This window comes from Arachis hypogaea, chromosome 14 (assembly GCF_003086295.3).
Source record: "Arachis hypogaea cultivar Tifrunner chromosome 14, arahy.Tifrunner.gnm2.J5K5, whole genome shotgun sequence".
Taxonomy (NCBI): Eukaryota; Viridiplantae; Streptophyta; class Magnoliopsida; order Fabales; family Fabaceae; genus Arachis; species Arachis hypogaea.
The window spans coordinates 120,512,811-120,536,306 of record NC_092049.1 but is presented as its reverse complement, the minus strand read 5'-3'; the positions used below and the strand labels follow the sequence as shown (position 1 = coordinate 120,536,306).

Here is a 23,496-nt window from a genome sequence, read left to right as displayed (position 1 = left end):
AACTAAAATAAAATACACAAATATTTTAGAATTTGTTTGGATGAATTTTTTTTAAAAAAAATTAAGTTATTTTTTAAAAAAACTCTTTTAAAAAAAAATCTTATATTTGGATATCTTATATAAAAATATTTTTTATTTAATAATTATATTTAGATATAATAATATAAAAATATTTATTTATATTAAAAATATTTTTTAATAAAAAATTTAAAATTATATAAATTGTAACTTTTAAAATAAGATGTTTTTATTTTTTTTTAGTATTTTTATTTTTATTATTAAAATTTTGTTAAATATACTAAAAAATATAAAAAAAATTAATTTAAGGTGAAAACTCAAGTGAAGTCACGTGAAGTTGATATCTGAAAGTCGTTAGATGAAAATTTAGTCAGATCAGTCAAATCATCTAACGACTCTCAGATATCAACTTCACTTGAAGTCGACTGCACTTGAGTTTTCACCTTAATTTAATGAAACACACTCTTAATTTTATGTTTGTGATTATGTTTTACTAATTGTTTATTATATTAATTAGATACTATTTGTTCTTGATATAAAACTATCACTTAGTAATTTTGATTGGTTTTTATTTTTATTTTGTTTTCACATGAATTTAACTCATAGGTAACAAAAGATGATAGTACAATACATGATTGTAGAATGCTTTATTTACAAATTGTTAGATTATACCATCCTATCTACAAATTTAGGTCATTAACTATGTTACTGTCATTATTGGAGAGCAAAAAAATATCTTAATTCAGATTCAATTTTTATAGATAAAGAGAATATACAGAATAATTAAATCTCTTTAGCTCGAAATTATTAAATAGTATAGATTGTTTTGGTTTGTCTCACACAAACTAATATGAATATTGATCAATTCAATGAACGTTATATACAAGGCTACAGACAAAGAGGCTTGGAAATAATGTCATGTTGCTTTTCTAGGAATGGATATCTTATCAATAAATAAAGTCATTCTAAATAAATTTTAATAAAAATAATTATCTATAATAGCATTTTTTGCCTTAATAAGAACAATTCTAATATAATATTTTTAAAATATTATTTTTGATAATTTTAAGAAATAAATTAATTTGAAATTAAAATTTATATTAAAATTAATAGATAAAATAAAATCAACTGCACTTTAAAAAAATAGTATCATCTTAATAAAAAATCAACAAATTTTTATCATTTGTATAATTATTTTGATAGAATAATTAAAATAATATAAAATTTTAATTAAATTGAGACGAAATATTAGAATGAAAAAATTTTATTTTTATTTTTAAATATTATATCTAGTAAATATTAATATATTATTCTGTAAGATCCAAAATATAATTAAACTTAAAACTAATAGTGAAAATGTTATAAACTTATAATAAATAAGCTTCAAGAGTAAATTTTAGCATATGTTAAAAAATACTTTTTCCGACCGATTTTTATACATGGCTAACTACATGTGGTATTTTCAGAAGTTAAGAATAAAAATTACTTGAAAGTTTTGCTCTTGCACATCAATTAAAGAAGGATTTGGTTTAGATGAATTAAGGAAGCTAAGGATATTTTCAAGTTTAATCATCAATATAATTTACACAAAATTTTTAATAAAAGAATTAATATAAATATTTCAATTATTCTATTTTAAAAATAGATATAATATTAAAAACAGTTAAACTTTAAATTTAATTTTATTTTGTAAACATTTTATAGTGACAATTATTTTATGTATTTTCATTTTTTAATTCATATATTTTTATATATTACTTCGTACAAAATACAAATACATATACTAGTATTATGAAAAAAGAAATTTAAAATAAAATTGATTAAAATAATAATTGATTAAATATAAATACAATTTATTATATTTTTATATAAAGGAACTAGTCTTAATTACTTTTCATACAAATATAAAGCTCATACACAATAGTTATACTTATTTTTTAGAATAGAATAAGATAAATCAATGAAAATAAAATATAAAAAATAAAAATACAAAAATTAATATTTAATATTTTGTTAGATAATAAATTAAATATAAAATAAGATAAATAATAGAAAATTTAATTTATCTTTTCTTTACACAATTTAAAAAATAATAAAAATATAATTATTAAAAACTTAATAAAAATAATAAAAAAACAAAATATATTTCTTATTAATATCTTTATGTCTTTTATATAACAAACAAAATATATAAATTAGTGTTTTAAAACACTATTTCTCAAAAACAAGATTTTGTGTCTGTTATTCTTGTAAACAAGAGAGAGAGAGAGAGAAGTTGGTGCTGTCTGTAATAATTGCATCTTTATTGAGTTCCGTGACACCTTATTAGAGATAGCATCGATCCATGTTCATGTCAGATGTATGTGTGTCCCTAACAACACTTTAATTATCTTTTTCCAATCACATCCTCTCTTCCTTTTTCTTTTCTTCATCAACTTACATTGACCATTTGACCCTTCTTCCTTCCATTGTTTTTGTTCCTCAAATGCAAAGCTCAATGTTATTATTTATGGATTCTGGAATGCCCTCCCTATCAACAACTCAAACACCTTTTGCTTTTTTTCAACCGCAATATAATCACGTTACTGCATGGTAACTTGATATCACGGCAACTTATTATCATATCAACATTTTGGATTCCATGATTAGTGCAATATGCTAATATTTTATTCTCTATAAAGTTTTTTATATATAATTTTCAAAAGAATAAATTCTATTTACTCAATGAACATAATTAAACGAGAGAATATATAATTCAAAAATATAGGATAAAAATTCGTTTATTTACATTAAATTTTTGGAAGTTCATTTAAGACTTATTAAAATTATATTCAACAGAAAATCAAAACATTGATTTGGCTAATATGGATAGAAATAAAAAAAAAAAAAAGAGGATCACAATTTTTATTGATTAAATAAATTGTTAGAATTGTTAAAGTGATACATTTTCTAAGAACAATATACTCCTTTTACTTATCAATGATTATAATAATATCGGATAAGCTAATCATATATTTAATGTCATCCAAATAGATTTTCAAATAATAATGATCTCTTTAAAATAAAAATATTTTTTTTGGCAAACTATGAATTCTATCCATTTTTTATTCTGTTTTCAAAGACTTAAACTTATAAAGTCTCATTTTGTATTATTATAAAAGATTTGAAGGCACACAATTGTAATCATAAAATATATAAATCAATTATGATTAAAGTTATTGTCTAGTCTTTTATAATTAAAAATGACAAATTTATCTTTTACTAGTACTTCCATCTTTTATTTTTAGAAAAGAGTAAATAGTCATTTTTTATCTTAAAAGATTTAGATGCTGACAAAATTAACTATGAAAATTAAAACTAAAATTATACCCATATAAAATAAGTTTTGTTCGACAAAAATGATCAATTATTAAATTTTTGTTCATAATTCCGTAAATACCCCTAACATTTCATCTTCCTTTATCTCTAAATTCAATCCCTTACCTTAATAATTTAATTGCCGCTCCCTCTGCCTCTGCTTCTACCCTCCATCCTTCTCCGTCATCACAACCCCATTCCACCACCACCATCCCCCTCACCTTTCTTTCCCTTCCATTATCACCAACTCTAACACCACCACCGCTTTATTTCTTTCCCCACCCGTCCCTCTAACCACCTCCTCCACATCATTGAAGACCTTCTTAGTTTTAACTTTTCATGGTCATTTTTGTCGGCATCTCATGATTAGAAATGATTATTTACTCTTTAAAAAAGTAATTATATAGAATTCGAAGTTGCGGAAATTAATCTTTAACATGCTAAGTTAGAAAATACCATAAAAAAAAGACATTATTAATTATTAAGTTAAAATAATAAAAAATATTTGCAATGCTTTAAATAAAAATCTAATCATACTACAGAAAAATCATCTAATCATATATATAATTCACGCAATATCAATATAAAAAAGACTTAATTTTATTGGCATAATTATATATAATTTGGATGCAAATTCAAAATTTATTTACACTAATAATACTTCAAAATTAAATTCAATATTAAAAACTTGAAAATGTACTTTTCTTAAAATTATAACAAGTGTTTTGTAGAGATTTAAACAATAATTAAGTTCCTTTTGATAAAATAACTTAAACAATAAATAACTCTGTTAAAAATAACTTATAAATAAGTTATTCTGTGTTTGAATTTTTAACTCTAAAATTACTTATTTTATAGAAATGTAATGAAAAGTAGAAGTATTATGAGAGAAGTCATTTTTTTAACTTCTCTATAAGCTACAAAATAGCTTCTTAGAAAATTGCAATTTGGTTTTGAAAATTGCACCAGACATTAATACTACTACTTTTCATAAGTCAAAAGTAAAAAAAAGCTACTTCTAGAGTTTCCCAAAGGGCCCTAAACATTTTTAGTTTTTAAACTAGACTAATGCGTTTAAAATGGTCTCAAGCATAAAGTTGACACAAAGAATGGTATCACCACAATAATTGTCATATGTATGAACTTTGAATTCCATCGTAACCGCTTTGTACAAATGTCTCCAATAATTAACAGTCTTATATGCATATTCCCAAAAGAGAACATTCAAAGCTGCAAATAACAGGGAAAGAAGCAAGGCTGTAAATTTGATTTTTGAAGGGACACGTTTTATGCTATAATAATGCGTGTAACTGTGATTGAGTAATTGGCATAGTTAAATGCCATAAATCCACCGTTTATTTGTCTTTGCCCATTTCAAAAAGCCGAATACCAAGAAAGCATATTCACACACACACACACACAGGGAGAGGCACTCCCCTGTTGCCAAAATCTTGGCATATCACTCGGTCTCTTTTTAAGTGTAAAGTCTTATGTCCAATACCAACACTAATACTTGATTACATTATGAGTTTTTTATGTGTTTATATAATTATATAATTTATATTTTATTTAGTCATGGTATATATTTTTCTTAGATGATATAACATGTAAATATGAATGTGTATATACTACGTATATAGTATATATTATGGTATTTTATAAGACTCATCCTTAAAGAGTGTTATACTAATAAAATTTAAAGTTAGATTAGAATTTAAGATTTAAAATTTATAATATATTTTTTTTATTTTTAATAACAATTTTTTTTTTCGAAACCCATTAATATTAGCTGGTATGAAATAAAATAATGTTGAACGATGATAGTAATATAATGCAAAAGTGGGAAACAAAAGCAGCCAAAAAGCAAAAGATGGGTCTGAGAATAAGACCATAGGCTGACTACACCAAACATCTCATGTTTTGATGAAAACGAAAAGAGAGAAAGAAAGAAAGAAAAGCATCATTATGCGTTCCTTCCTGTCATGTCATGGCAATTTGTGAAATGTGTTGTGAATAATAATTGAATGCTATATTTGGTGTGACTGTGTGAGTGTGAGAGAAGAGGAGAGTGTTATAGTTCCAAAATATTCCTCAACAAAACAATCTTAGCCGTACACATTATTCCTTAGTTTAATTTCACTCTCAACAAAGCTTTTTCTTTTTGTGTTGCTATTTCTGAAACATTTTCACAGCTGAGGTAGTAGAAGGAGGAGGAAGAAAATTAGAAAAAGGAAAAGAGAACTTAAAAAACAAAAATGGTTTCTGAGAATTCATCACTCTCTTCTAAACGCTCTCCAGCCACTACTCCTAAGTTCTGTAACTCATTCACTACAAGGTACTTCTTCTAAACAAAAATGGTTTCTAGACTATGCATATTATTTATATTAATCTTGAAGTGAGAACTAAATATGCAACATGAGTTTAAGAAGGATCTACATTCTCATGAAAATAATTCTAGTAAAATTGCATGCTTGATGATTTCAAAGAACTGTGCTTGATAGTTTGTTAGGATAGAAGGAATCAAAAGATGTACAAGATTTTTGAGATCATGTTCCCTTAATAAGATTTTGTGACAGATTGAAAGTAATTGTCATATTGTTCTTTTTAATTGCAGAATTTTTGCCGACGTTGCCGGTGACATTACAATTGTAGTTGATGGAGAATCATTTTTGCTGCATAAGGTAAAATCAGATTTTTTTTTCCTCTAAGAAAATTCATAGGCATGTTCTCGTTAAATTCACAATTGAAAATAAAATTAACCTGTTACTTTGTCTTGATTCATGAAGTTTCCCTTGGTGACTCTAAGTGGCAAGATCCGAAAAATGGTTGCTGATGCCAAGGTTTCAACCGTTTCAAGCTTGGAACTCCTCAATTTCCCAGGGGGGCACCAAACATTTGAACTAGCCATGAAGTTTTGCTATGGCATGAATTTTGAGATCACTACATTCAATGTTACGAGGCTACGTTGCGCTGCTGAGTACCTTGAAATGACAGAGGAATACAAAGACCAAAACCTCATCTCAAGAACAGAATCTTATCTGAAAGACATTGTTTTTCAAGATCTTCAGAAATCAGTGGAAGTTTTATCCACCTGTGAGATGTTACCACCACTAGTGGAGCAGATTGAAATTCCAAGAAGGTGTGTGGAATCCATAGCAATGAATGCATGCAAGGAGCAGCTAGCTTCCGGTTTATCTCGGCTAGAGTGCGACGGCGAGTCCAGAGAGCTAAAGGAGGATTGTGTCATTGCATGGTGGGTCGAGGATCTATCGGTCTTGTGTATCGATTTCTTCCAGCGAGTTATATGCGCCATGGGGAGAATGGGAGTTAGATCAGAGAGCATCATGGCTTCACTTATGCATTATGCTCAATCATCACTCAAGGGTATTGGTAAAAGCCAGTTCTTGAATCCTTCCAGGGCGAATTCAAGTCCAACAACAATGGAATTGGACCAGAGGACTATTGTGGAAACTCTTGTGAGTCTCATGCCAGCAGATAAAAACTCTTCAATTCCACTGACATTTATGTTTGGAATGTTGAAGATGGCTATCATTTTGGGTGCAGCAATTCCATGTAGGCTTGAACTTGAAAGGAGAATCTCATTGAGGTTGGAAACCGTTTCGCTCGACGACCTTCTCATACCGTCTCTGCAGAGTGGAGACTCCTTGTTTGATGTTGATACAGTTCACAGGTTGCTGGAGAATTTCTTGCAGCGGATTGAGGAGGAAGAAGCTGATGATTACGGATATGATTCCGATGGTTTCGGCTCAACTAGTAGCCATGGTTCTCTGCTAAAAGTAGGGCAGCTTATTGATGCTTATCTTGCAGAAATTGCAACCGATCCTTACTTAAGCATGCAGAAATTTGTTGGTTTGATTGAGATACTACCTGAGTATGCTCGTGTAATTGATGATGGCCTTTATAGAGCTGTGGATATTTATCTCAAGGTACATTTGCTTTGGACTCATAAATGGTCTTCTTTCATATCTTCTCTCTCTCTAGATATTTGCACTCACATATTATCCAAATTATGCCTATTTTACATTACAATTTTCTTTTATTTATAATCTTAAAGAATATACCACTAGTATATTAATAGGAATTAACCGTGTCTATTGGTTCACTCTTTTGTCTATTAAATATGTATCCAAATAATGAATTTGTAATTACAAGATGAAAAATACCTTACATTATATCTAAGAAGTCTTAGGTTCAAATCCTAAAAATTATAAAATCTACTTTTATGTATATATATATAAAGAAGGGAATTTTAAACCGAAACTTTTATATATTCCCATTATATATAGCAGATATAGTATATGTATCCCTACCCTATTATACCTTTGCAAAATTTTATGCAACATAGTTTAAATTTCATTCTCAACCAATCAACCATGCAGCATTGGTTATATTTGTTATTTTTTTTTCTTTTGCATTTGGATAATATTACTTTTTCCTCCTTGTTCAGGCTCATCCAGCTCTAACAGAACAAGAATGCAAGAAGATTTGCAAGTTTATAGATTGTCAGAAACTGTCTCAAGAAGCATGCAACCATGCTGCACAGAATGATAGACTTCCACTGCAGATGGTGGTGCAAGTCCTGTACTGCGAGCAACTACGGTTGAAGAATGCAGTGTCAGGGAGTTCAGGAGATGGTCTATTGTCACAGAGAATAAGCAGTGGCATTCCAAGTGCTGCTATGTCCCCAAGAGATAATTATGCTTCTCTGCGAAGAGAGAACCGGGAGCTGAAGCTTGAGATTTCAAGGATGAGGGTGAGGCTAAGTGAGTTAGAGAAGGAGCAGATGTTCATGAAACAAGGCATGATTGATAAAGCAGGAAATGGAAGAACATTCTTGACCTCCCTCTCCAAAGGGATAGGGAGAATTGGGATTTTCAGCAGTCAAGGTGGCAGAAAGTGCCAAAAATCAAGTAGGAAGTCTAGGGCTTCAGAGGGAAAAACTGGTAGGAGTAGGAAATATTCTGTCTCATAGATATTCTTCTTCTGCATAGTTGAGCCTTTTACAGCATCATGTGCTCTAACCTTTCAGTTCAGGTGATCACAAAGTGTAAATAAGTTGGTCCCAAATTTTTCTCTGCCTTTGATAATTAGTCTTGGCAGTTGAACTTGAATGTCCTAACATTTTCTCTTCCTCCTCCTTCTTCTCACTAATAGTGTGTTTGTGAGTTGAGATTTTGAAGAGAAAGAGAGGATAGAGGAACTTGATATAACTCCATTCTATCCTTCAAACCGTTCTCTTCCCTTCCTTTCTCTCAACAGACAAACACACCTGAAGAGTATGTTTAGTTGTAAGTAAAAATGGAGTGGAATTTTCAAGGATGAACTCCATGTGCAATTTCACATATCAAATTCATCCATGAAAATTTTTACTCCAGTTTTACAAATATATCCTAAGTATGATTTCAGCTGCTAAACTAGTGTCCTACACAGATAAATCACCAAGAGGAAGCTTCATAATCCACCAAATTAAAAATGCAAGATGCTTAGAATGATCTGATCTTAGGATCATAGACTTACTTTCTTAGATTGACACACCATTGGTTTAAGATTTCAGACTACTAAAATTGCAACATGAATACCAAGAAACCATGTACCTTCTAATGACATTCAACCTTGTCTCTCGTCAGTTGAATTTTTGGTTTTTCGATGAGTAATTTTTCCTTCATGAAAAATGCCCTGCTAACGTAATAATCATAAGTAGAAGTTATCTACCTTGTAATGATAAGGCAATCAAGTAGCTCAACTAGTTAACCATTGATCAACTGTCATTAAGCATTTCCCTTCGAGTCCAATATAAGTGTTAGCTATTCCAATTAAACCATTTCCCAACATTCAGTCAAAAAAAAAAAAAAAAAAAATCCCAACATTACTTCGATAAAATTGGATTTGTTGAAAAGTAATGATGATAGTGTATTGGAGGAAAGCTGCTCCATTCCTTGGGCACACTTGCAGATAGTTTTTCAGAATCACAACACTTGGTTCAAAAGAAATAATAACACGAACATTTAACTTTTTCTTGTAGGCAAAAATTGTTATATGTGGTAAGGAAGTAAAATCATACAATATCCTAAGGCGATGACTGATGACTCATGACAATTGGTATAATACATGCAAATTTGATAAATTATTACAAGACAAAAGAATAACTATTCAAGCAGACAAATTACCCCTATGATACAAGTTTTCCAGCTAGGATTCCACCAAATATGATAGCTCCAAACCACTTGTTTGAATTAAATCTGGATGCGAACAAAAGGTACAAAAGTCAGTTCATTAAGTTCAACATTGAGAGGTTAGAAGTGTAGAACTAAACGTTTTACGGTAAACTAATGAACAGGTGGATGCATCATAAGTTTCTGAAACCATCAATATAACATTGAAAGAGTAACCAATAGAGAAATTAAATAATCACTGAATTTTGGGGGATTTCTATCTGCTGAGGTCTGAGGGCATATAAATATATCATCAAGTGCTTGCAGTAAAGCCATATGAATTATTAGTCTTTGGAAAGTGAAAATGAAATTTAATGCATGGATTTATGCAACAATCCCTTTTCTGGGTGAACTTTAAATAAAAACTTCCAAAACATACTTGCTATTGCAATCAGCACGTGATGAGAGGTCAACTATCCATATTTGCCAGCCTAGTTGTCCAGAGGCAGCTGCCAGAAATGCATAATATGGCCATCCTGGTCCACAAATATGAATCAGAAGGTTGAACAGGAAAACCATTGGAATCCAAATATAGTCCTAAAAACTCGAAACAGAGAGAACATAAAGTGGGTCATAACTCATAAGACATACCTATTTCAGCATTATAGCCACTGAGAGCAAGACCACCAAGGCATGCAATCCCAAACCCAGTAATCCACTCCTTTGTAAAATCACCAAAGCGCAAAGCCGTTGACTTAACTCCCACTTTTAGGTCATCTTCTTTATCCTGAATGCAAGGTTATAAATATACGCAGAGACCAAGAACTTTGATTACAATGCTTTAATCATATATTTTGTATTGGAGGGTAGCAAGTAGTCTATCATTTTATGGTTTGTTTCATAACACATTGAACTATTGGAGTCAAGATAATCACCCCACACCGGGATATATCATGCAGCAACTAAACAGCAAGACAGAGGAAAAAAATCTTTGGGAAGTAATGTTGTTTTCACCTGGTGAGCATAGATTGTATCATAAACAAGTGTCCAAAAAACTCCAGAGGCATAAAGTGGCAGCACTATTGTTGGATCTAGACTTCCTCTAATTGCTGCCCATCCTAACAAAGCGCCCCAATTAAAGGTCAACCCGAGATAGGCTTGAGGCTAACAAAAAATTTACGAGTGCCATATAAAGCATAATGAGATTGTATGTCAAAGATAACAATAAAATCTGTCAGAAGAAACTAAAATTGAGGAAATTCAATACCCAAAATGTAAACCTCTTCATAAGGGGATAAGAGAAGACAAGCAACAAGGATGAGGCACCCAGAACACGGCTGCAAAAAGATCACAAACCACAAACATTCAATATTTTGGCAATACTCAAATTTTCATACTTGATGTAGTCATGTAGATGTAATAATGATCACAGGCTTGGCTATTCAAAGTTAACACTAACCTATAATTATTCAATTGCAGAAGAATCCCAAGACCCAAAGTTAACTGAAAACCAAGAAAACAAAGTCCCTGAAATGGTGTTAAAAGACCACTTGCCACAGGTCTTGACTTTGTACGTTCTACCTGCATCATACAATTATGTACAGTATCATTCATAATATCGAATCTAATATCAGCTTTGTTGAACCCAAAAAAATAAAAAATGCTTAATGAGTTCTGTAAAATGGCCAAGGTAGGTATGACATCAAATAAGATCACATGTTCAATACTCATATTAAAACAAAATCAGAAATGTGATGCCATAGCAATAAAATCGAAGGGATGTTGCATGCAAGTAAATTGATAGATTTATATTTTGAATCATATTTGAAACAGGGTAGGGACAGTGAAAACGAACCAGAAAAAGTAAAAAGAAAAACCTTCAAATGCAAATTACATGAACTTACAGGCCATGTGAAATACCAAGGCACTAGACTTGGCATGACTTAGCTTTCAGATTATTTTTTTTAACTTGATTCAAATATACAAGTTAAACATTCACACTACGCTAATAACATGCACTTGTGAAAACTTAACAACATGAAATAACGATTTTAGTATCTCTCACTACATAAAAATACAAAAGATAAAAGCTTTCTATTTACCTTTGTATCAATGTCGCGATCAAGGAGGTCATTAATAGTACACCCAGCACCCCTCAAAAGCAAAGCCCCACATCCAAACAATGCCAACATTTTAAAATCAGGCAGCTGTCCTGGAGTTGCAGCCAACGTAATTGACCTAAGGCATTGAATATTAGAAACATAAATAAATAAGTTAGTAAATAAATAAATAAATAGAAGAAGAATGAATTTAGAAAGTGGAGTGCACAAAAGAGAGAGAAACAACTTCAAGGCATGATGTAATATAGAAAAGGCAACACCTCTCGCTGGACCACAAAAAACCTATATTTTCAATTCATATTATTTTCTGTCAACATGAATAGTTGGCTTTGTTAAAGTTGTAAGGGAAGCACTTTGCAGAAAATACTAAGGAAAGGTAAAACAAAATAACATGTATTATGTTAGAAGATATACATAAAGTTCTACAATCCATGCCATAAAGATTCGTAGTTCTTGGGTACATCCATACATATATATGCAGATGCAGTAGGAAAGATTCGAAGGGTGCAGCTTGAACTGGTTTTAGGAGAGAAATAAAGCACAACAAAGGCAAGGTTTTTCTTGTGGATATGTATGGTATGGATGGTGCTTAACTACTTATAGTACTAACGATAAACAAATAACAACTTTAACTTATCTAATCTTGTGAACTTAAATAAGAAGATAAAGAATACTAATTTAGACTCAACAACCAGGTTACCATAAATTAAGTTGTACGAATAAAATTACAAATCAATAGAATGATCATTTCTTTTAAAATTCCTTCATTCATTACTATTTCAAGGAGTGTAACATATATATTTCCAATTAGCAATCAAATTCATATTATAAAATTACTGAACTGTCCTTGTTTGTCGACAACAAGGCATATGCCCATAAGCCAAGTAAATAGAACACTTACCACATACAAGGCCATAGAAGCAACCATGTCCCAATGGGCTTATCTAGGCGAGCAAGCTGTGCATAGGGCTGAACCTGCCTAGGCAAGTACAAATCAATCCAAGAGATATTTGCTTTACTCACATTACCACTTTGATTCTTATTTCCCTCTGATCCCTCTTTTAAACTCGAAGGTGATGTAGAGATGTGCTGAACAAACTGAAAATTTGAGAGAGCTCGAACAGTTTTAAAAGCTTCAAATTTAGAATCCTGATGGTGGTATTGCCCAAATGGACCGAGTGAAAGATAGAAGTTGCGGTTTATGCTTATAGATGGTTTAGTGGAGATTAAAGGATTGAAGATGGAAGGGGAAGGATATTGTATTGAGAGGAAAGAATATTTGAGAAACCTATGTGAAGCACGAGAAATCAAAGTTGATGCCATTCTTTTTATCAAAATCAAACAAGTTAGAGGGAAGATAGTCTCTTTGTTGCTACTCGTTTCAAAGACTTGTAAGCATTCGGTTGGAGGATGAGCAACAAAAGTTCAGGGTTATATTAAATTTTTAGACCCACATCTTGAATGGATATTAAGTAAACAAAGCTTATCCAACACTTTGATATCACTCTTCATGTAGGGGTGAGCCTTCATTCAGAAATCATTGAACTTACAAAATCCTGAATACAAAAATAATAGAGCTTCAAGAACATTTTTCAAATTCTTCAATAATAAAAGAATGCACAAAACTAAACTAATTACCACTATAAGAATTCAAAAATTTTAACATGACATTTTAATAATTTCTTCATCAACTAAATTAGAGTACCACATGGAGTCATTTGCTTCAAAATAAGATAGCATTCAAACATAAGAATGTAAGTTGGGCCTAAATAACCAAATGATGGAAAAACATTACGTTTCAGTTACTAAAACACTGTCCAATATGCAAGTTAATGTTCATGTGATGTTTGATGCATCTCTAGGATATCAATATTATAAGTGGAAAAAATTGATCTTCTCCAAAATAAACTATGTTTGGTGTTAAAGAAAATGAAAATGAAGAAAAGGGACAATCTAAGGGTATGATTTTTTGTGGAAACATGTTCTGTTTCCATTCTCTCTACTCAATTCTAAACAATCGTTTTATTTTTTCATTTCTTGAAAACATATTTCTTTTGTTCGTTTCCATTTCTATCTCTTTTTTTTTCCTCATACAAAAGAACACATGTAGGTGACAGAGCCAGAGCATGAAATGAAAGAGAGTCCAGAGATCAAAGACCTACATTTTCTTATATATATATAACCAATAAGCTCACAGTAATTCAAATCTATTTAATTACTAATTTTATATATACATACGAACAAATAAAATAAATAAAATAGAAAAGCAGCATATTTTCTAGTACTCACTAAGAACTTTGATCAAACATGTGGCTCGCATCACTAACCGTGTAGCTACAGATTCAAACACGGTATCCTATCTAACAACCCATTCATTATATTCAAAAATATTTCTACCATATTCAAAACAATTGGAAAAACAAGAAGAAGAAATTGTGAATGCTGGTATATTTGACCTGGGAATATGAATTGAAGGCTCTTCTTTGTATAGAGGAAGAGAGAGAAGAAAGGTTATTGAAGCTCATGGGCATGGGAACAAAGGGCTTGAGTATTTTGATAGCATCTGCCGCCGTCATTCCGAGGAGGAAACACCACACAACATGCTTGCAAACTCGGAAGCCATTGCCAACTGCCAAGTAGAGAAAAGGAACTCTAATAATAATAATAATAACAATAATAATAATAATAATAACTCACAAGTCACAGCCGTCGCATTTTCTCAAGGATGCGAGAACCGGACCGGTCATCGAACCGGTCGAGTGACTGGTTCAATGGTTCAATCGGAGTTGAACCGTGGTTGAACCGGTTTAATTAAATATAGAGTAAAATTATAAAAAATTCAATACATAATTTTAAAAATTTAAATTCAATCATTTCTAAACTAATAAAATTCAAAATTTAACAATTTCACAAAATAAATTATTCATAATTTATCATTAAAAGTCACCACCAGTTCACAAAATTAAAGCATTTTGTCTATGAAATCACCTAAATTGCAAGAAGTTTGAGCATTCCACTCATTTAGGTGTTTTCATGACAGAAATAACATCAAGCACAAGCATGAAGAGCTACCATGAGCAATGGATAAACATGAGTTTCATAACTTAAACAAGCATCAAGAGACAACCCAAAGTGCATTATTCTTGAACAATTTGCCTAAACAAAGAGTGGTTCAAACTATATGGTAACTACAACATATAATTCAAACTCAAAGCATCAGAGGCATTTAATCGAACACCTAGCATGCAATGTACAAATTCAGCATAAACAAACAAACTTCAGCTGTAATGCTTACCCATTCAACAACTTCCACACTTAATACAGCCAAACACAATAATAAATAGAAGTAATCAAGCTTATATAAGCAAGCAAAGCATCAGCCAACCGACAAATTTCCAATTCTCAAAACTTGCAACAAACCTAGAATCTACAAACTGAACTACCTTATTCCAACAACCTAGAATCCACTAACGGAAATAAAAAATACAACTAAACTAATGTAGAACAAACTATAGAATTAAAGCTAAACAAAACAGCAAGAGAAAACAGAACAAAAACCTGAAGTACTAGTCAAAGATGGAAATGAAGAAGGGAGGAAAGAGTTGCTGTCGTACTATGATGCTGCCACGACCAGAGACGGCAATGAGAGGTCGCCGCAGACCAAGAAACTCTACGAAAAGAGGATGGAACAGAGGCTCAGCTTCGACTCAGAGATAGAAAGTCGCAGATTGAGAAAATTGAACCTACATCAACAGAGCAGAATTGAAAAATTTGAACCTACAACAACAGAGCAGAATTGAAAAATTGAACCTACATCAAATGCTTTTAAAATAACAGAATGATTAATCATATAATTAACAACATAAAAACAACTAAAAAACAGAACAAGATGTCAAGAGAAGAACTCTGCATCTGAAGAACATCAACCTACTTCAAATCTGCCCTAAATTCTTCAATGAATAAAAAATAAAAAATTTAATTGAAGAACAGACGAACAAAAGAACAGAAACAAAAGGGCAGAGCACAGAAGAACAGAAGAACAAAAACAAAAACTAAAAAAGATTGAAGAACAGAAGAACTCAGTAGTCACTAGTCAGTACTCACCGGCGGCGAGGAGGAAGGTGAGCAACGGCGACGACAGAGGAGGCGACACCGGCGAACACAGAGAAGGCAAGCTCGGCGATGACAAGGACGCGGCCTTCAAACCCGTCGCTGCAGAACGCGGTGGCTGGCTGGCTGCTCGATTGGTTGCTTGTTGTGGCTTCTATGGTTCCAGCGAAAGAGAGGAGAGATGAGTTTGTGAAGAGTGAAGAGTGAAGAGTGAAGATGGGTTAACGGGGAAGATTTAAGGCTTCGTTCGTTTAGTTTTTTTTTTTTTTTATATATACAAAACGACGCCGTTTAGAGGGGGTTATTTCCGAACCGAAAACCCTTTAAAAAACCGGACGGTTCTCATGGTTCACCAATTAACCGCCGGTTCGACCGATTTTTCACCGATTTTTTGCTAGACGGTTTCTGATCTTATCTGGACCAGTTAGATAAACGGTTTCCGATTAATCCGATTGAACTGACCGGTCCGATTCGGTTTTTAGAACCATGCATTTTCTTTCGCCGGATGTTCTCGTAATTACTATGTGTGTGTTTGGATTATAATTTGTAAACCGGAGTTTGTAATTTGTATAAAAGTGATTTTGTAAACTTAATTTGGATAAAAAGTAAGTTTGCGTTAATGTGATTTATGTTTGGCAATCTTTCTATCAAAATGGATTATAGTATAATAAATATTGTTTGGAATATACTATTCAAAATCACTTTTAGATTAAAATTACTAAAAGAGACATCAATTTAAATAATTTTTTATATTATCCTATCATTTTACTTTAAATATCTGAATAAATCTTATTAATTTATTTTATAATAAAATTAATATTTACTTACTAAATTAAAGTAACATATAAAATATTGATAAAATATATTTTAATACATAAAAATACTAAAGGGAGTACTATACATTTTATAATGTCAAACAAAAAGAAAATGTTCTATATTATTTTATAACGTGATTTATGTTTGGTAATTTTATTCAAAATGGATTATAATAAGCTAAATATTATTTGGAATACATTATTTTAAATCACTTTTAGATGAAAAATTACAAAAAAAAATATGAATTTAAATAATTATTTTATCATTTTATTTTAGATATTTAAATAAATTTTAATATTTTTTTAGTATTCTCAATACTCTTTAATATTCTAATAGGATTAATAAAATCATAATTAAAAACAAAAAAATATTCCATACAAAAAAAAATAAAATAACGATAAAAAAATTTATATAAATAAAAAATAATAAAAAATTTATAAAAAAAATAAAAATATGCATGAAAGAGTATTAGAAAAATAATATTATAAAAAAAGTAACAAAATTTATCGTATAAATAACAAAGGATACAATTGGTACATAGAAATAAAGTTCAGTCCTGAAAAGTTGAACGTAAAAACTATAAATTATAACTTTTGGTAAATGTGGATTGAAGGGTAGAATCAAATTTATGTTTAGAGTACCAAAAAATAAAACTTTCAAAAAAACTAAACAAACTTTTGATACTTCAAATCTAATCCAAACATATCCTATATGATCTCTAAACTATAATTTTTTAAAACAAAAATACAGTTTTACCATATTATCATACACAATTATCACTATAATACAACTAATTATATTCATGAAGAAAAAGACGTAACTGGTGATATAAAAAAGAACTTATATATTTATCAATTAAAATTAAAATTAAATTATAATTCCAACATACTTTTTTTAAATCTCAAATCATGATTTGAACTTTAGACCTACATCCTAAAAGAATAATTAAATTAAATTTTATGATTATTGTTATATATAAATTTGGTTTATATTTTTTCCATATACAAATCCAAATTCAAACTCAAGTATTCACTGCCCAGAAAGGAAAAGAAAAGAATACCAATAATTCATAACCCACCACATCCAATATTATACAAAAAAGCCCAACACACTAATCATCATTAATAATTATAACATCTCGTTGCCCCATTTAAATACCTAAAAAAAAAGTTATAACATCTCGAATTCTCAATCAATATAAAAAAAAATTATAACATCTCGATTTGATCTAGTTGTTAGTTAGTTAACCCGCTTAAACAAGTGTGGAAAGTTTAAATCCAGTTTTATGCCTTTAAATAAAATTCAATACTGTGATGGATTAATTTTTGATCTATTAGATTAAGAAATACGGTAAGAAATAAAAAAAAATTATAACATCAATTCTCAATGGGGAGGACTGAAGTGGATTGGGGCCTCTGGGCCTGTGCTTAAGAATTTGGACTGAAAAACTTCAGAAAAAAGAGAGAATTTGGATTTTAGATTTTAGTGTAGGAGATGTGTATCATATTTTTTCTTTTTGTAAAAAGATTATATTCTGATGTGTTGCATCTTATGTGTAAAAATTTAGATGTCTCTATTTCTAATAACAATATGAAAAATTGAGAGAGAACGTATGATCTATAATAACATGAAAAATGGAATATCTCTATAGAAGATATTTATATCTAGATTTGTCCTCAATATAATATCCCTAATGCTTCTTACGATATGTGGGAATTTATTAGTTGTCATCAAGTTCTTAGAAAAATATTTTTTTTTATTTTTAGTGTATATAAAAAAATATTAGTAGTAAAAATAAGAATTTTAAAAAATAAAAAAATTATTTTTAAAAAATTATAATTTATATCTTTTTTTAAAGATTTTTGTTATTTTAAAAAATATGTTTTTAATATAATAAATAAAAAATATTTTATATTATTATATCTAAATATAATTATTAATTAAAAAAATATTTTTATATGACATATTTAAATATAAATTTATTTTTATTTTTTAAAAAAATCTATAAATTTTTTTTTATAAAAATTCACCAAAACAAACTTTAAGTACTGTTTGACTTTTTATGAATGAAAGTTCTCTACGGATGATATTGTATATCAAAATTTATTTTCTCAAATTTATTATCTATGTCACTAATGCTTCTTATAATCTGTCGTTTCACTTTTTTAATAAATGAAAGTTCTTTCTTCTATAAAAAATGATTGAAATTGGCCAAAGTGTTTAGACGTCGACAAATTTTTATTAAGACAATGGAATAAATCCTTTTCTTCTTCAAAAATTTTTATTTAGGCAATGGAATAAATATTTTTCTTCTTCCATATTATTCGTGCATATTTTATTTTTATCTCTCTTATTTTTTTATTCTCTCTTAGTTTTTCAAATTTAATAGACAAGATTATTCTATATAGTAGGAACTTTTTTACTCCATGAAATGTATAAGAATGTCTCTCTGGTCACTATATAGAGTCTGTAGTACCTTGTAATAAATTTATATAGGTTTTAAAAAAATGTTAAATAAATTCACGAGAATACTTTGCGATAGATTTATAGGTCCTTGAAGAAAAATATAGCAAATTACTAAAAACTGCAATGGTGGACCTATATGTGTCTTAGCTTACGGAATGGTATGAAAGATTGATGATAGATAACTCCAGTATTGCAATTTTGCAAAAATCTAGTTGTTTAATTTTTTTTTTTAAGGATTTATTTGGTATTCTTTGAAAAAATTATAAGTTTATCACAAAATTTTTCAAAAATTTACTTGATATTTTATTTTTTAGAAAAACATATAAGTAGTAGTTATACTTAATTAGTTAATTTTGCTTTTGTTTTTTTTATTTAATCCAAAAGTGATGATGAACAAAAAGGCAGCGATGCTTTTTTTCTTTCTTTGATGCCAAATCGGTATGGGAAACGTATTTGTAGGAACCATGTATATGTACATCAATCATACTACGGCTTGATTTGGTAAAGCTTTTTGAAGAGGTATTTGTGCTTTTTAAAAGCTCAAGCTCTTCATTTTGTGTTTGGTAAATAAAAAAGATCATGTGCTTGTGCTTGCAGCTTTTAAAAGAGCGATGTACTTTTGAAAGCACCTAAGATAGAACTTTTTAAAGTTGACTGGTGCTTTTCAAAATTTAAAAATCTAATATAACCCCATATGTTAACTAATTTTCAAATTTAATGCTTGTATTTATGTCTATTATAGTATTTTTAAATTTTAAAAGTTATTTTACCAAATACAATTATTATTGCTTGTGATTATTAAAAGAAATTTTTAATTTAATTTACCAAACATAAATATTACAACTTTTAAAAAGTTATCTTTTAAAAGTTAGCTTTTATAAGCTACTTTTGAAAAGTAAAAGCTTTACCAAATTAAGCCTACATATATACTAAAATAAATCAGCCACTAAAATTAATTATTAATATAAAATATATATTAAAAATAAATTAAATAATATATATTTACACATGAATATATTAATAATTAATTTTAATATTAAAATATCACTTTTGTACGTACATATATACACATACACACTAAATGCCACTAAAATCTCCGTTCATCAAGAAATTAAAACAAAGCTCGCACATATTGATGTGGACGTCACATATATACAACTCTATTATTGATTTATGTGTTATGATGATATAATTATTTGTGTTGGTATTATAGTCTTAGTGATCAACTTTCAACTATCAAACAGCGTCTCATATATAGAGGCTTAATTTACACTTAATTAACGACCTTAATGAATATAAAAATAACCATGGACACATACAAGAATTAGGAGGAGCATGGTTTAAGTATTATTATTTTTTTCTTTTCGTATTCTAGAGGATGTTAGATTATAGATATGGTTTGTTAGTCTCTAATCTCTATCCTGCAAGTATCTGTGTTACTAAAAAAGTGCCCTGCTCTGCTAGGGTATTTTTGGTTATGATAAGATTTTTGTGAATTAATATTTAAAATAGCGTTTAAAATTTGGAGACAGACTCAATTTAACTTTTGAAATTTTAATTGATTCAATTTGAATCTTCAATTTTTAATAAGTGACTCACATTAACTTTTCTATTAATCTCATTTAACGGTGCGCTTACTTGGAACGTTAAGTAACACGTGAGCTTGACATGTGGCTTAATAAAACTTTGCTAACGTGAAAAAAATTTTTTTAGACTCAATTTAACCCCTTTTTAATGAATATAAAACCCTAACAAGTGCCAAGTTCCCAAATTAATATCGTTGTTTGGATGTTGGAGAAGACGATGAGGAGCACCTGCCAAAATTTCGAAAGCTGCAACAGGTCTCATTCACATGGAAGTTTGGGAAAGAATCTAAATCGAGCTAGATCTGGAAAGGTACACTGGTGTGGTTGTGGGATGCGTCCCGTTCTTCGTTGGTCTGGAATAGAAACAAATCCAGAGAGACCATTTTTTGGATGTCCAAACTATAATGTAAGTTCATGAATTGCTTTCTTCTTGAATTTACATCTTCTTTTTGTAATACATGCATAATTTATTTTGTGGTTCTTGTGACAGACCTCTAGGAATAGATGGTGTGGACTTTTTGTGTGGACAAATGGCAAAGAAGAAGAAGACATGACTGACAGACATGAAAATAAAAATAGCATTGAGCATTGGAATATGAATGTGGGTTGGTGGATTAGTGCAATAGAAGCTGAAATTAGAATTTTAAAAGTATGTAATAGTATTTTGAGTTTTTCTCTTATTTTGTTTGTAGTTGTAGTCATTAGCTATGTCTTGGGTGTAGAAAAGTGATGAATAAAATTGAATTAATGTCACTACAATTATGTTTTTTACAATACAAATCTGATACAATTCTGTTTTGTAAATTGTAAGTTGTGACTAAACCTACAAATTCAGTGAGGGTATTACAAATATGTATGATTCTATAAATTAAAAGTTGTGACTAATGCTGTAAAAGTAAAATGGTAAGAATAAACAAGAGATTGATTACAAATCTGCAAATAACAGTAATGAACTAACTTGTCATATATATACCAAATCTCTAAATTGCAAAATAAGTTATAGTAATAAACCTTGAAGCTGATTTCATAGGTCAACCATAGTCATGACAATGACCATTGTAACACATGATAAATCAAGAGTAATGTCTAGAGTATTATCATTACAGACACAAAACAAAAGGGCTATTTAAAAGGTTCCAAAATAAAGTCCTATACAAGATATGACAAAAGACATAAACAACCACTGACACAAATTTCAGCCACAAAATAACCTCAAAACACAACTTCGAATTACATTTATCAAGTCATCCACAAAAGACAATATAATTTAATCTCTATTTCTTCCTTGGTGCTTTGAAACCCGGAATGGAGACAAATTTCATAAATTCTGTAAACTTTGACGCTGTCCCAGAACTAGCTCCTTGCATTGGATCTACACCGGAAGTTGCTCTTCTCTTATGCGGCAGCTTATCTAGCCTTGTGAGTGGAGGTGGAGGTGGAGGCACCTACATGTAATTGAAAATATTTAATAGATGATGAATAAACACATGATATTTTCATAAATGTAATTAATTAATGTGTTATATAATAGTACATGCTCTATAATTTCTGGCTGTGAAACAGCAGGTTGGGTGATGTCAATCTCTGAAGCCTGTGGAGTATCCACAGTTTGTATACCAATAGTTGCCACAGCATCATTGGGTGCATTTGCATTAGCTCCATCTTGGGATTTGAATTTAGCTACAACAGCTACTGCTGCTGCAGCAAGAGCACAGGCAATATCATCAGCTTTTCTATGAGCACAGCTTCTTTTAGTGTGTCATTTAACACCACAATTAGTACAAGTAAATTCTTTGTAGACTTTCTTTAATTTTGTTGCAGTTTTAGACTTCTTACTGCTCGAAAGTTCCTCATCAGCGTCCTTTCTCCTTTTTTTTCTTAAGGTTTCCTGGCCTTCTCCTAGTTTTAGATACTTGGAGTTTGTTGTATTCAAATTTTTCCCACAGTTCCTCACCCGATATTGGATTTAAGGAATGTATATATGTACTCCTATATGCCTCCATAGTAAACCAATGATGACAAAAGTCTTCAGAATTTTTATTTATTCTTGAAATTGCTGCACATGCATGGACACACGGCATGCCTACAGATACAAATTTTAATTAGTCATAGTCTAAAACTCTTAAATGCCATACGATAAAAATCTTAATTAAGATATCATGTTGGACCTGTTATCTGTCAGAATCTACAAGTGCAGATGCTTTTGCTTAAATCAACTGCCATGTTAGTAGGCCAGCTGTGAATTTCAAATCTTTGGTAGCCATCATCTCCACACCATATAGGTGTCCATTTTTGCGAGTCTTTCCTGATCTTCTGCAGGCGACTATGTTGGATTGGGGGTAGCTTGCCAATATGGTGAGACAATTTTACTTTGATTTTGACAATTGACTTCATTGCAAACATCCGAACCTCCTCTAGTAGTGTTATAATTGGCTTCACTCTGAACTCCTTGATTCTTGAGTTAAATACCTCACAACCATTGTTACAAATGTTGTCTATCTTTGGTCCATGACTGAAAAATGCTCTTGTCCATGACTCTTTAGGCCACTTGTCCAAGTATGTCCATGCTTCTTCATTTCTCCTTTTTAGCCTAAGCATCTTCTGTTTAAACCTGTGGCGAGTAGTTTTCCTAGCACAGTCCCACAACATTCCTCTCAACTTCAACTCCTTCCATTGTTTATTGAAATTCTTCCATAAATGCCATATGCAAAACCTATGGGGAACCATAGGCAATAATTCCTTGACAGTTGGTATCAACCCCTAAACCAAACAGTAAGAACAATTTCACTTTCGTGCCTTATATTGGCCCCTAAAATAATTTTAATGAACTCAAACTGACCTTTGAAATAA

General features: G+C 30.1%; 2 protein-coding genes across 14 annotated transcripts; one reads left to right on the top strand and one right to left on the bottom strand.

The window, feature by feature from the left end:
* Window positions 1-4,479: 4,479 nt before the first annotated feature.
* On the bottom strand, window positions 4,480-16,023 carry LOC112743880 (4-hydroxybenzoate polyprenyltransferase, mitochondrial). 13 transcript variants are annotated; one of them, XR_011871192.1, is made up of 13 exons: window positions 15,773-16,023; window positions 15,227-15,411; window positions 14,125-14,297; window positions 12,570-13,224; window positions 11,651-11,786; window positions 11,008-11,129; window positions 10,816-10,885; window positions 10,563-10,712; window positions 10,200-10,335; window positions 9,988-10,084; window positions 9,564-9,635; window positions 8,991-9,072; window positions 4,480-4,605 (listed from the first exon to the last, which is right to left on the bottom strand). XR_011871192.1 is itself a non-coding variant. In XM_025793287.3 (12 exons), exons 4-11 carry the CDS (start codon window positions 12,989-12,991, stop codon window positions 9,566-9,568), a joined length of 1,203 nt encoding a protein of 400 aa, XP_025649072.1. In that variant the 5' UTR covers window positions 12,992-13,224; window positions 14,125-14,297; window positions 15,227-15,411; window positions 15,773-16,023; the 3' UTR covers window positions 5,904-9,072; window positions 9,564-9,565. The 13 variants fall into 13 exon arrangements, 11 of the variants coding, with proteins under 11 accessions (XP_025649072.1, XP_072070875.1, XP_072070873.1 ...); XR_011871193.1 differs by having other exon boundaries at window positions 15,283-15,411; XM_025793287.3 differs by lacking the exon at window positions 4,480-4,605 and having other exon boundaries at window positions 5,904-9,072.
* LOC112743879 (BTB/POZ domain-containing protein At3g08570) lies at window positions 5,363-8,874 on the top strand. Its single transcript, XM_025793282.3, has 4 exons — window positions 5,363-5,710; window positions 5,990-6,056; window positions 6,162-7,322; window positions 7,844-8,874. The coding sequence occupies exons 1-4, from the start codon at window positions 5,631-5,633 to the stop codon at window positions 8,366-8,368; spliced, it is 1,833 nt and encodes a 610-aa protein (XP_025649067.1). The 5' UTR covers window positions 5,363-5,630; the 3' UTR covers window positions 8,369-8,874.
* Window positions 16,024-23,496: the final 7,473 nt, after the last annotated feature.

Coding starts and splice junctions, on each gene's coding strand:
- LOC112743880 (XM_025793287.3), bottom strand. CDS start 12,991: ATGGCATCAACTTTGATTTCTCGTGCTTCACATAGGTTTCTCAAATAT. Junction 10,886..11,007: donor CTGCAATTGAATAATTATAG/GTTAGTGTTAAC, acceptor ATCTTTTTGCAG/CCGTGTTCTGGGTGCCTCAT. Junction 10,085..10,199: donor TGGCTATAATGCTGAAATAG/GTATGTCTTATG, acceptor TTTGTGGACCAG/GATGGCCATATTATGCATTT.
- LOC112743879 (XM_025793282.3), top strand. CDS start 5,631: ATGGTTTCTGAGAATTCATCACTCTCTTCTAAACGCTCTCCAGCCACT. Junction 5,711..5,989: donor TGTAACTCATTCACTACAAG/GTACTTCTTCTA, acceptor TTTTAATTGCAG/AATTTTTGCCGACGTTGCCG. Junction 6,057..6,161: donor AATCATTTTTGCTGCATAAG/GTAAAATCAGAT, acceptor TGATTCATGAAG/TTTCCCTTGGTGACTCTAAG.